The 13,904-nt window shown below is 46.6% G+C and overlaps 1 protein-coding gene across 1 annotated transcript in view; it reads right to left on the reverse strand.

The window, feature by feature from the left end:
- The window catches only part of KIAA1549 (KIAA1549 ortholog), a 125,971-nt gene that overhangs the window by 63,534 nt on the left and 48,533 nt on the right, over positions 1-13,904 (reverse strand). Inside the window, 2 exon segments of the mRNA XM_027770543.1 lie at positions 3,371-3,555; positions 9,647-9,824. Of these exon segments, the coding sequence (XP_027626344.1) occupies positions 3,371-3,555; positions 9,647-9,824 (363 nt within the window).

Below are 13,904 nucleotides of genomic sequence, written 5' to 3' on the forward strand. Positions count from 1 at the left end.
CCTACACACTTGCTAGAAATGTACACACATCCTTGAGCACTGGAAGAGGAGCAACCCACACAGCTGGAGGTTCTCTTTGAAACTCAGTCCATTTGACTTACAGTCATCAGGGACACAAAAATACTTGCAAAATAAAAGGGAGAGAAGGACGAAGCTTGGGGAATATCTTACTTTGAACCCAAGAGTTGCTATCCTTTGGTAGTTTACTGAAGTAACAGATAACACATGAACCTCCACAAGGAATGTTTATGTTCGTACATACAGAACATAAAAAAAAAAAAAAAACTAAATATATAACCATCTGCACTGGTTAAATCTCTCTGTGACAAAACGCTTTCACCAGAACAAAAACATTTCCAAACCTATTATTCATCGTATTATGACAATCACACGATGAATCATTTAGCATCTCAGCGGACTTTTTTCCAGGTGTTTTCCATGCCACTCACTGGCATAACAACCAGCCAACCTTAGTAGACTATGTAAATAATAAATGACATTAGGTAATAAATATACTATTAATGTATAAAATGCTTCTACGATACTGATAACCGTCAGCCAACCTTAGTAGACTATGTAAAGAATAAATTACATTAGGTAATAAATATATTATTAATGTATAAAATGCTTCTATGATTCTGATTACCATAGACTTATATTCAATCAAGATTTCGCATTTTTTGGTTAACTCATAAGAAAAAAAATAATACTCATTTACTTTTACAAAAGTGAAATAATTCAAAAATAACATATTTTTTCTTTTACTCAGCAGGTCTAAGTTTGTTAAATGCAGAAATTTTTTTTTTTTGAGAGGTTTTTGCTATAGGGCGTGTGCGCTTGCCAGACAGAGACAGAAAGACAGAAAGCAGGAAATCCCCCCGCCCCCCCCCCCAGAGGGGATGGCCACGCTGCAATCCCTTCTCCTCCATTCTCCTCTCGGGATCCTGGGCACGCACGCACACGCGCCCGGCGTGAGTTTAAGCCACCAGGTCTGGGTCTAGAACTGCGGTCCACTACGTGACAGTCCAGCGCCATAGCCATTACGCTAACTGCTGGTCCCATGCAGAAATGTTTTTGCCATAGTCAGCATAAAATAAAAAGGTTAATAATAGGGCAATCCTCTGTTCTTTTTTCTTTGGCTTTTTGCTTGCTTGCTCTCATCAAACTTTCAGAGTGAGTCCTCTATATTTATAAGACAAAATTAATCTAAATATTTCCCATAGCAAGCACAGCTGATATATACATATCCATGAACACAAGCCTGACTTTAGGCATAAACTTTAAATTAATTAAGTTCATTAGCAAATAAGCAAAATGGGGGGAAAAGGCAGAGAAAGCAACCACGGATACCAGAGACAGTGTGCGAGGAGGGTGGGACATGACAGAGGGTGAGAGATAGGGAATCAAGGATAGCAAAAAAACAAAAAGCAAAATATACAGGAAACAGGAAATGGAAAACTATTTGTTGACAATAACACGCATATTGATGTGCTTGATTGAGCCAATATACAGTGTATTCTGAATGGGAAATCTCATTTTGTATGCTGTAATGATGTATAGTGAGTGAATGTAAATAAATACATTTAAATTAAAAAATAAAAATAAAAAATTTTGTAAGACATATAGCAGGTATCTGATTTTTATTTTTACTTGTTATTTTTTATTTTTTTTTAATTGCCAGAGGACATGTGTGTTTGCCAGAGAGATACGGAGAAAAAGACAGAGAGAAACAGAGGGAGAAAGAGAACACACTCCCAAAGAGGGGGTGGTCATGCCACAATCCCATCTCCTCCATTTCTCCACCCTGTCAGGGTTTTGGGCATGCCTGTGCACACATTTGGCATGTCTATCTGTCTGTCTTTCTCTCTTTTCAAAATAATTATTTAATTTTATTTATTATTATTATTTTTTAATTTGCTATAGGCACCAGAGAGAGACAGAGAGAGAGGGAAAGTGAGAAAGCAAGTCGCCAGGTCCAGGACTTGAATCGCAGTCAGCCACGCGGGAGTCCAGCACCTTAACCACCATGTCACCTGCTGGTCCCCTGGGCATGTGTTTCAAGCTACCAGATCTGGGATTTAAACTATGTGGTCAGCTACATGGGATCCTTAACTACCAGACTACGTGGGCAGCCCAAGGGTTCGTGTTAATAAGCAGAGTGGACCGACTGCCGCTTTCCGCTCCCCTGGTAAACACTGCCTAACAGCCATGCTGCACGGACTCTCTGCAGCCAGGGAGCTCTGCTCTAGGACTCAGGCATGTTTTTGCTCACATCAGGTAAGCTACGTGCCGAACGGTCAATGTCTTTGCTCTGAAGCCTGAAGTGACAATCGGATATAATTTTAGGTTGTCAGGAAAGCCATGACACGTTTTTGTGTTCTTACTTTCCCAGTGACCCAATAGGAGCTGTACACGTGTGAAAAGAGGACTGCCGTTTCTGTGAAAGCTGAGCCGAGTGCTCTGGAGAGACACAAGAAGAATGGACTGCTTAAAAAAAAAAGTGCTGTCAAATACGGTGACGACAAATTAACTCTGAGACTGCGGAGCAGGGAGAGGTGGAGGGAGGTACTGAGAAAAATCAAGAGACTCTTGTACTCAGGTTGCTGGGTCTTTCCTAAAGAAATCCAAACTGAAAGCTGCAGCAGACGCATTGTAGTTGTTTCCTGCAAGATAGGCCATCTGGGGTTCCTCTCAGGAGAGCAACACTCAAAGGGATAAAAAAGACGAGATAAGGGTCGGCAGGTGGCATAATGGTTAGGGACGCTGGATTCTCACATGGTCGACAGCAGTTCGAGTCCCAGACCTGGTGGCTTGCTTTCTCTCTCTCTCTCTTGCTATGTCCCTCTCTGGTTAAATTAAAAATAAATAAAGCCAGGATGCATCAAATGACCATCAAATAAATGGCCATTCATCTATTTTAAGTTAAAATGTTTAAGGCAGGGATTACGTTTTTTAATGATTAAGTGTTGCTGATCAAGGTGGCAAGTGGGCTTCCACTATAGCAGATAGAAAATAAAGAACCATGCGGGGGGGCTATGGATAAGAAAGACCAGATCCGAGAAAACCTCCCTTGGTCCCTGTTTTCTAAAAATACCCTGGGTAAACACAGATCAGGATCCATGCACAGCATGGATGTGCTTTTCCAAAAATAACATCCCAGTAGAACCCAGAGCTCACACCGTAGTGAAGTCTTTATGCAGCGTCACGCTCTCGGACGACATGTACTGCTGAGAACTGGGTTTCGGTAAGCAGACACGAGGCCGAGGAGCACTCCCCTCACAGCTCTTCCCTTCCAGCAGGACTGACAGCCTGGACTCGGCCCCTCCCAGCCCCGCAACACTGCTTTTGTGAACACAGAGGGCATGCCTACCTTCTGACGCTGCTGAATGTTGGCCACCGTGTCGGGCTGGAAGTCCAGCTTGTCTGTGCGGCAGAGTTTCCAGTAGAGGATGACGACAATGACCATCACCACCAGCACTGGGATCACCACGCCGACAATGACCCACAAGTTGTTGCTCTGGGAATCTGGGGATGGCCTCTTCACCCTGTCCACGGCTGTAGACAAGAAAGAGCTTCAGTCGTTTCTTCTGAACTCATTAATGGGTCTGAGTATGCCTTCTTCTGTGAGAAACTCAGTAAGTCTCATTTTAACTCAAGATGACTAGTTACAGGTTATGATCTGATGACGAGAATCGTGTCAGGCACACACACAACATAGACTGCTCCCTGCAGAACACAGTAGGGGTCATGATGGCAACGGTGACATATCTAAACCCACACAGCTGATTTAATGGCAAAGCCAGGCTAATTGTGAGTTTTCTGACTTACACGTTATCGCATTAGCTCATCCCTAAATTCTCACTACAGGAGTGTCGGTACCGAAGACGACGCTGACCACTGTACATGGACGAGTCTCTTCAAAAGCACGGGGAGGTCTGGCCCATGGCCTGTAAGCAAGGCAGCTGGATCCCACATGGCTGACCATGCAGTTTGAGTCTTGGACCCGGTGGCTTGAAAAACACGCCAGTGTGCTGCATGCATCCATGCCCACAATCTTGAGAGGAGGGAGAAATGAAGAAGGGAGTTCTGTGTCACCATTCCCCATGGTGGTGCCTTCTCATCTCCCTGCCCCAGTGAGTGCACATGCCATATGGAAATATTCTTAAGAGAGAGAGATTTTTGCTATAGGGTGCGTATATTCACCAGAGAGACAGAGAGAGACAGAGAGACAGAAAGCGAGAAATCACCCCCTGAGGGAATGGCCAAGCTGCAATCCCTTCTCCTCCATTCTCCTCTCAGGATCTTGGGCACACGCACACATGCGCCTGGTGTGAATTTAAGCCACCCAGTCCAGGACTCAAACCGTGGTCAACTACATGGGAGTCCAGCAACGTAACCATTATGCCAACTGCTAGTCCCAGAAAGTTTTATTTTTAAGTGGAGAGAAAAGCAGCTACATTTCCAGAACACTGTGGCAAGTGTGGCAGGAAGTCACAGCCCCGGATCGCAGGAGCGCACAAGTCTGACCCGGGAGTTTGGACACAGAAGCCCTTCCCCCTCCCTCACTGCTCAAAGTTTCTCCACTTGGCAAACATGTGCCAGACGCAGTTCTAAAGTTGGACGCAACGATGAACAAGCTGACAAAGTCCCTCAAACAGCTGAAGTGCTAGTGAAAGGGAGGGAACGTTATCCAGTACATGAAATTACTCAATAATTTCCTACAGTACTAGTGCGACACAGAGCAGAACAGAGCAGAACAGCATGAGCACCGATGCAACAGGTTCCTTCCACATCAGAACCGAGCAGTGATGATGACGGTGATGCAGTATTCAAATAGACAAAAGGTGGAAATGACCCAGGTGCCCCTGGATCAGGCCAGCAGGAGGCGTGGAAGTTAAGGTGGCTGTATCCAACATAGCCGACTACACGGCTCGAGTCCCAGACCCAGCGGCTTGAAAATCATGCTGGGCACATATGCAAACATGCTCAAACTCCTAAGATAAAAATGGAGAAGGGACTGAAGCGTGGCCATCCTCCTAGGAGGTGATTTCTCATTTTCCTTCTCTCTCTCTCTGTCTCTCATCTCTCTACAAGTGCATGTGCCCTCTAGCAAACAGGAAAAAAAAGAAAGAAAGAGAGAGAGAGAGAGAGAAAGAGAGAGAGAGAGAGAGAGAGAGGTGAATGAATAAACAAATAAAGTGCAGCACTTACATAAAACAGAGTATCAGTCACTTTAAAAAGGAAAGAAATTCTGATACATGTTACAACACAGAGCAGCCTTGAAACATTTGCTAAGTGAAATAAGCCAGACACAAAAGGATAAATATATCATGATTTTACTCCTATGAGCTACCTAGAATAGGCAAATTCCTAGAAGCAGTTGCCAGGGCTGGGGGAAAGGAACACGAGGTGTGCGTGTTTAACAGGCATAGAGTTTCTATTTGCAATGATGAAAAAGTCCTGGAAGCAGAGATGGTGATGTTACACAACATGCTGACTAGACTGAAAGCCACTGGACTTGAAAATGGTTAAAATTCAAAAATTGTATGTATTGTACATTTACTGCAAAAAAATATGATAAAGATGATCCTTAAGGTTTTCTAAATGGGGCCAGCAGGTGACATGGTAGGTAAGGCACTGGACTCCCACATGGCCGACTGCGGTTCGAGCCACAGACCTGACGGCTGCTCTCTCTCTGCTTCTCTCTGATGAGTCAAATAATAATAATTAATAAATTAAATAAACAATTATTTTAAAAAATGCTTTTCTAAACAAAGTTTTGCTATGTTGACTTGGAAACTGAAGTCCTAGCAAGCAGGCTACTGGCAATGCCTTCATCCAGTTCCCCATCCATGTCCCTCCCTAAACACTTGAAATGTGGCTTTTAATTGAAATTGCTTTATGTAAGCAGTCGTTGGTCTCTAAATTATAGTCATGAAAGCAAGTCTCACTCAGTTTGAATCCTCCTCTCCTCACCTCTATTGACAGCTTCCCTTACCCCTGCCGCAGTCCCCCCATTTTTCACACCGTAAATGATTTTGCTTCAGCGTCTCTGTCCCTCTTAGCCCCCGACACCAGCTCCTTGCCCTGCCTGGCTCCTGGGACTGGGCCCTCCTTCCCCTGCATCCTATGCTGCTTCTCTCCAAGAACTCAGCTCCTCCCAAGACCCCATAAACCTCCCCACGACAGCACTCATTTCTCATTTGTCCAAGGTAGAGTGTCCCTGTGGTCTCGTCTTGCAAACAGTGCCTTATTATTCTAACGGGCCACGTATGACACGACCGCGTCATCTGGATGAACGACACCACTCTGCTCATCCATCTGGTCATGATGCCCAGTCCTGTCTTTTCAAACCGTCTGAGCCGGCACGGCAGGGACTGGGTCTCACGCTCCTTCATGACCTGCTGTGGATGTGGGAGAAAGATCGTGGGGCCGGCGTAAGTGCGGGTTCCGAGCAAGCCTTCTAGCCACACACCACGGAGAAAGCACAAATGACGGCGGAGACTGAGCATGATGTGGGGACAGTGACAGAGTCTGGCGTGGCTTTGGTTTTTGCTCTAGGGTGTACGTGTTCACCGGTGAGAAACAGAGAGAGCCGGCAAGTGAGAAAACCCTCCAGAGGGGGATGCCCACACCACATCCCTCCCCTCTGCCTCTTCCAGTGTTTGTTGTTGTTTAGAGGTTTTTGCCTCAGGGAGGGAAAGCGGGGGGTAAAGAGGGGGTGCGGGGCAAGGACAGAGACAGTGAGAGGGAAAGTGAGAAATCACCCACCAGGGTGAATGGCCACACAGCAATCCATTCTCCTCCTGGGATCTTGGGCACTCATGCGCACACACCCAGCATGAGATTCGAGCCACCAGGTCCAGGACTCAAACTGGTTGGCCACGCCCACAGAGAGTCCAGCGACACCACAGCTACACCACCTGCTGGCCCCCGACGCACAGGGTGTTTCTAAGCCCTCGGTCTGGGACTCGAACCGCCCGGTGTCTAGCCACTTTAACCACAGTACCGTGCGACTGGCCCTAAAGTTCTGTTTTCACACATGTGAACTGAATCTGTATGATGGTGCCTGTTTGGTATACAATCTTCTTAGTGTAACCTAGTAACACCCGGCACAAGGCAGAGACTGGTCACGTGGGGCCACTGACACTGGTGTCCTCGAGGCTACCTCTGGGCAGACTGAGTATTGGCAAGGCTTCCTTTTACCACCAATTCTGGAATTCCGGGATTGTTGCACATGTGGGTTTTAGTTTGAAACGACAGAGTACAAGACCAGGTGGAAGTAGGCTTGCCAGGAGCCCAAATCCAAATCCTACAGCAATGAACCTCTTCAAAACGAGTGCTTAGCTGGAGCGGGGTACCTCTCCCTCATGAAGAAATGTCCTGCGTGAAGAAATGCGAGGAGGTGCTTCTGTCATTCCTCTCACTGCCGTGAGACAGAACACACTCGTATCTCAAGCCCGCGGACACAAACTCTCCCATCATCTTCCACGGGGTGGAGCAGGTGCACCCATCGGCTCTAGGCTTTTTGGTTAGTCTCCAGGGACATGTAAAGACTTCACAAAGAACCTGTCTCTCCTGAGGACAGTTTCAAAGTTGTCACTTTTAATAAACTGCCTTTGTCTACTACATGTTCTCTGTAAAGAGCTTTTCTCTATTCTCTGCCGTGGATTTTCTTCCAGACACTTACTTAGTTTGGGACACTTTTTATTTTTAAAAAAGAGTTTCATTTTTGTTTTTTTTTTAGCTATAGGGTGCCTGTGCTTGCCAAAGAGACAGAGAGAGACAGAAAGCGAGACATCACCCCTGGGGGAGTGGCCATGCTGCAATCCCTTCTCCATTCTCCTTTTGGGATTTTGGGCATGCGTCCCCACACGCCCAGCGTGAATTTCAAGCTGCTGGGTCTGGGACTCGAATCACAGTCGACTCCATGGGGGTCCAGAGACCTAACCATCACGCCATCTGCTGGTTCCCTGGGGCACGTTTTGCTGTGCTCTTCCAAGGGCTGTTCTGTCATACAGGAAATACATCTGGGTTAAAAAAGCAGTCTGGGGCTGTGTGATGGCACTGCAGTAGCACAGCCAGAGCCATGTGGGCAGGTCCTGGGTTCACACCCTGTACACACCAGGCACACATGTGTGCCCACGATCTGGGCTGGCCGAGACTGGCATGAGGATCCTGCCCAGCCTCCTTCCCTCTCTATCTTTCCCTCTCTCCCTACATGTACACACACATACATACATACCCACACGCACACATGAACACACATACATGCATGTACATACCCCACATGCACATACGTACATGCCCCCACACGTACACACATGTACATACCCACACATAACCCACACACATACATACACATAAGTACATACCCCCCTACACACATACACACATACATATCCACACATGCACACATGCACACATACCCACACACATATGCATACATACACACCCACCCACACATACATACACAGCCACATGTGTGCATGTGTGTGTGGGTGTGTTACCCCACACACATATACATATACACCCACCACGTACATACGCACACACCCACACACATATACATACGTACACATCCACTCATACATATGTACACGTCCACACACATATAGACCCGTACACACTCACACATATGTACATATGTACATACCCACCCACACATACATACCCACATGTACACATGTACACCACACATAATACACATACACATGCACACACATACATACCCACACACATACACATAATACATACATACACACATACATATGTACACACACACAAATGCCTCAGAAGAAAGAAAGGCGCTTTAAAACTGGCAGTGTGATTCACGAAGGTGTCCTGAACTGCAATCTTTCCTGAGTTTAACACCCCCACCCTGAGTGGCCGAAGGACAGAGAGCAGCCAGCGCCAGGGCAGGGGTCAAGGACCTTCCAACAATAACAAAGAGGCACCAAAAAGCTCTTTCCGAATCGTGAGTGGTGTGAGGGCAGGGTGGGCGAGACACAGGGCTGAAAAGGGTAAGCATCAAGGACGTCTTTGTGTTAAAAGAACCAAAGGAGGCCAATAAATCCCGGGGCACCTCCCAGCTTCCTGCGTGACTCACTGTCCCCGTCGGTGCTCAAAATGCGACATGGAAGATTTCAGAATAAATATAAACACAGAGAAAGCACATTTCCTTAATAGAAAATTTTTTAAAACTTTGCAAAAGAAGGGGCAGAGATATTAAAGTTGAGGTAAAGAATGATAACTCACTGTAATACTGCAACTACGAAATGGAAGAAAAAAAACCAGCAGCAGAGGTTACAATGACAAGCAACTAAAATCCACACAAAGGAAGGCCTTGGCAAATGAATTTTAACGACTGGTGTCTTACACAAGAGGACTTTGAAACCTATGTGGAAAGAGACTTCAGGAACGAATTTATTTTGGTGCAAGTCATTTTCAAACCTAGGCAGTTTTTGCATAATACTCATCGTCCATGAGCATTTTGAAGACCCTGCGTGTACGTGCCACTTCCTAATGAGAATGTAAGGCATGTGTCGACTGAACGCTCCTAAGACTGCTTCACACTCGGAGCTCACTGTCGGAACGCGGTGGCTGTGGGCCCTAGAGGCACAGGCGACGACAGCTCAAGACTCACGCTGGGCAATGGCGCCCTGGATGCGGTAACCCAGGATGATGGCTGCTCTCTGGAGATCGATCCTGTTAATCAGATCGGAGGACTTGGCCGCGCTGAGTCGCTCTCCGTCTTGATCCTCCACAAAGTAGATGAGCTGCACCGGATTGTCATCGCCCTCCAGCCGCGACACATTCACCACCTGAAAGAGAAAGGGGACCACCGGCATAAAGCTCAGCTTCTCAGGCGCCGTCCCTGGGGTTGTTCCACCTTCACTGCTGCTCAGGCGTCACCGCAATTGTCACATGAAGCTCCTTACACCACCCGGGGTCCCAGAACCACCACGGAGCTCTCTCGATGAGGAGAGGGGCAGTTAAGATGGGAGCTCCTCCACACGAAATGACAAGCGTGCTGTCTCCCTCGACATCTCTGAGGTGAAGGGGCACGCAGCACGCACAGAACACAGGACTGGCGAGAGCAGGCAGTCTACCGTGCTCCCGACATGCCTGCGTCATGGGACGCTGTCGTTACTGTCACATCAACCCTAACGGGGCTTAGATATCTGCTGAGATTTCTGAAACTGCTCATGGTTCTACCAATCCCTGCTGAGTCTATTAGCGCTTCCTCCTCAAGCTTCCAGAGCAGGGCTCAACTTCAGCACTAATGACATCGGGGTCCAGACAGTTCTTTGTGGGGGTGTGGGAGGTGGGGCTGTCCTGTGCATTGCAGGACGGTCAGCAGCTTCCCTGCCTCTACCACTATGCACCAGTAGCAACTGCCCCCTCCCCAGGCTGCCCAATGTGACAACCAAAAATGTCTCCAGACGTTGCCAATCGTGCCCTCGGGAGGTAAAATCACCTCCTCCCCACTGAGAACCGCTGGCCTATGGACAATAAACCCCAGAAATGAATCTTGTGGATCAAATTATGCTTTAATTTATCCCAACATGTGATCTCTTCTCTGGTGTTAGGGGCAGCCCCTTCACCGCAGCACTTCAGCACCTGGTGCACTTGGCAGATCGCAGCTCTACACGCCTGACGCTTTTTATCCAACTGCCATTTCTCCTAATATGCAGCCACTTTACTGTCCCTCTAGACTCCAGCAAAGCACTGGGTGATGTCCCGGAAAAAGGACTGACAGTGACTCGAGTCCTTGACGTCTCCCGCACGGTTGGAAGTTTGACCTCTCCCTTTGCCACTGCGGCATGCAGCTGTGTGGGTGTGAGCCCGCCTACACCTGGACACAGCTGCTGGGCTCCTCCTGCACCCGGGAAACTCTGGGCAAATCAACCATTTCCTGATTTCGCTGTGAACACCTTCACCGCCCGGGTCCAGTCTCTTACCCCTCAGGAATGTGCTCATTATGCTTCATCCTGAGAAGGGCTCCTCTCTCTCGCCCTTGGCTCGCTGTTTTGAGGCCAATTTCCTGGCCACTTTGGGTCCCTAGTCACTATTTCCTCACCCTGCAATGTGCTGTAGTGATCAGGTTGTTTTTGTAAGTTTGCTTGTTTCTTAAGGTTTCTGCCATTAGATGCATGCACTCACCAGAGAGAGACAATTAAAGGGAAAATGAGAAATCATCCCCTGGGGGGATGGCCGCACCACAACCCCTTCTTCTTCATTCTCCTCCTGGGATTTTGGGCACACATACACAGGTGCCCCACCGGATCTTCAAGCTGTTAGGTCTGGGACTTGAACCATGCTTGGCATGTGGGAGGCCAGCGCCTTAACTATTATGCCACCTGCCGGCCCCCACAATCCATCATTATTAGCCTTAGAATAGAATACCATCAAAGGGCTACTGAACAGTACCAGCTTATGTCCACTTGCCCCTCTGCCTATGTGCCTGTTTATTCCACTGAACATTCCTGATAAACTTTATGAGTATGGTTTCTTCTTGCAGAAATGGTAATCCCAAATATCTGGGGGTACCCATCTTGATGAAAGGTTCCAGAAGTGGCACTCACTTCAGCATCCTTTCTTTCTTTCTTTTTTTTTTGGAGAGGTTTTTGCCATACGGTGTGTGTGCTTGCCAGAAAGACAGAAAGAGACAGAGACAGAAAGTGAGAAATCACCCCCCAGGGGAGATGGCCACACCGCAATCCCTTCTCCATTCTCCTCTTGGGATCTTGGGCACATACACACATGCACCCAGTTTGAGATTAAGCCACCAGGCCCGGGACTCAAACCGAGGTCAACTACATGGGAGTCCCATGACATAGCCATTACACTAACTGCTGTTCTCCACACCAGCATTTTTTCTGAGTGACTCTTAACTACAGTTTTACCTGGTACCCATCTCATCATGGTGTGCATCATGGAGTCGTCACTCTAGGTAACATTTTTTATTTTATTTTTAAAATTATCTTATGGGGACCAGCAGATGGCGTGATGGTTATGTCACTGAACTCCTATGTAGTCAACCACAGTTCGAGTCCTGGACCCAGTGGCTTAAAACTTATGCCATGCACATGTTTGTGTGTGTCCAAGATCCCAAGAGGAGAATGGAGGAGAAAGGATTATGGCATGGCCATCACCACCGGGGGTGTGATTTCTCACTTTCTGTCTCTCTGTCTCTCAAAACAACCAAAAAAATTATTTTATGACTAAAAATGCATATTTGCCACATAAATTATATGGCCCACTGGAGAAATTTTGAAAAACACATGCCAAAAAAATATTAAGAATAAAGTGAAAACCACCTGAAATTCAACCAACCAAAGAAAATCACTATAAACATTTTGGTGTATTTCTTTCCCCACAAATTTTGTATTATCACGTGCATTATATTGCGTACATCTTTTTGTAGCCCCTCTTTACCTTGAACATTCTATCATTCATGAAATTTAAAAGAAATAAAAAGATGGGAGCCAGCAGATGGCATTGAGGTTAAAGCACCAGCTCCCACATGGCTGCCTCTGCAGTTCGAGTCTTAGACTTGGCAGTGCGATTCTCAATCATACTGGACACAAGTGCATGCGTGCCTAAGATCCCAAGAGGAGAATGAAGAAGGGACTATGGCATGGCCAACCCCCTGGGGTGGGGACTGATTTCTCACTTTCTCTCTCTCTCACTCTCTCTGTCTCTGGCAAGCACATGTGCTCTGTAGCAAAAATAAATAATAGCTACATAATATTCCCATATATAAAGATCTATCATAACCTATTCATTATTCCCCAATTGCTGAACATTTAGGTTGTTTTGACAGCTCTGCTTTTACAAATTAAATCTCAATGCAAAGCCCCATGCTGCTGTATACAAGCTTGTCTACATGTTCACATTTGGTCGCCCTCATATGGTTTACAAGCGATCTGTCAGATGCGCTGGGAGTGTCAGGTCACTTGATTAACTTTCTTAAGTGCAATATTCCTGCCTTAAGGAGCATGTGTACCTAATTGAGCATGTTATTACTCACGGTCATGGTGCTCCACAGCTGTTTGATGTGTATTGATTAACCCGCACCCAGACCTTGAGATCGACATAGCAAGGGACTGAACAGGTCAAAGCTTTCATAATTCATTTCCATTTTTATTCTATGTTTTACACTTATCTGTTTAATAATAACTCCAATCTTTATTAGCTTTTTAACTTCTCTGTAATGTACTACATGAGCAAACTTAGAAACCAGAGAACCACATTTCTAGGGAACAGGACAAAGCACTGTGCTGAGAGGAAAAAGCCTGGTGAAAAGAGTTGGAAGACTGTGGCACCAATCCTGGAAGAAACGGCTGCCCTCCCCAACTGATGTCAATGTCATTTTTTGCCACCTACCTCTCCACCCTGCTGCCAGTCCCACACCCTGCACCTCAGAGCTCCACCCTGGTTTCCTGTCTGAAAAGCCAAAGCTCTAAATACCCCATTTTCCTAGCTTTACAAGCCAGCAGTTAGTAAAGAAAAAAAAAAAACATCCCCACAATTCACAGGCGATAAACAGCTCTAACCACCAACGTTCTGTATGTGCATTTTAAACTGGGTCACTTCTCCAATTCAAATAGATCTGCTCTTTGTAACCTGCCTGCCAATTTGTCAAAGTAAAGAGGATTTCAGGTGATACAAGACAACCTAGCCAGGTTGTTGGGAGGCGGAGAGGATGAATGCTCGGGGGAGCGCTGATCTGAGGTCTCTTCCAGCTGAATGGTTTCTCTCTATGACGCCGTCAATAATACTTACCATTCGGGCAAACACGCTACCCTCCTGGTAATTAAAACACTACTCTGAGAAGTGAGGTGCTGTGACAGTGTGACAATTCTTCTGCAATGCTCCCCCAGGTCTAGCGCTACACC

Source organism: Tupaia chinensis, unplaced genomic scaffold, assembly GCF_000334495.1.
Source record: "Tupaia chinensis unplaced genomic scaffold, TupChi_1.0 Scaffold000140_1, whole genome shotgun sequence".
In the NCBI taxonomy this organism is placed as follows: Eukaryota; Metazoa; Chordata; class Mammalia; order Scandentia; family Tupaiidae; genus Tupaia; species Tupaia belangeri.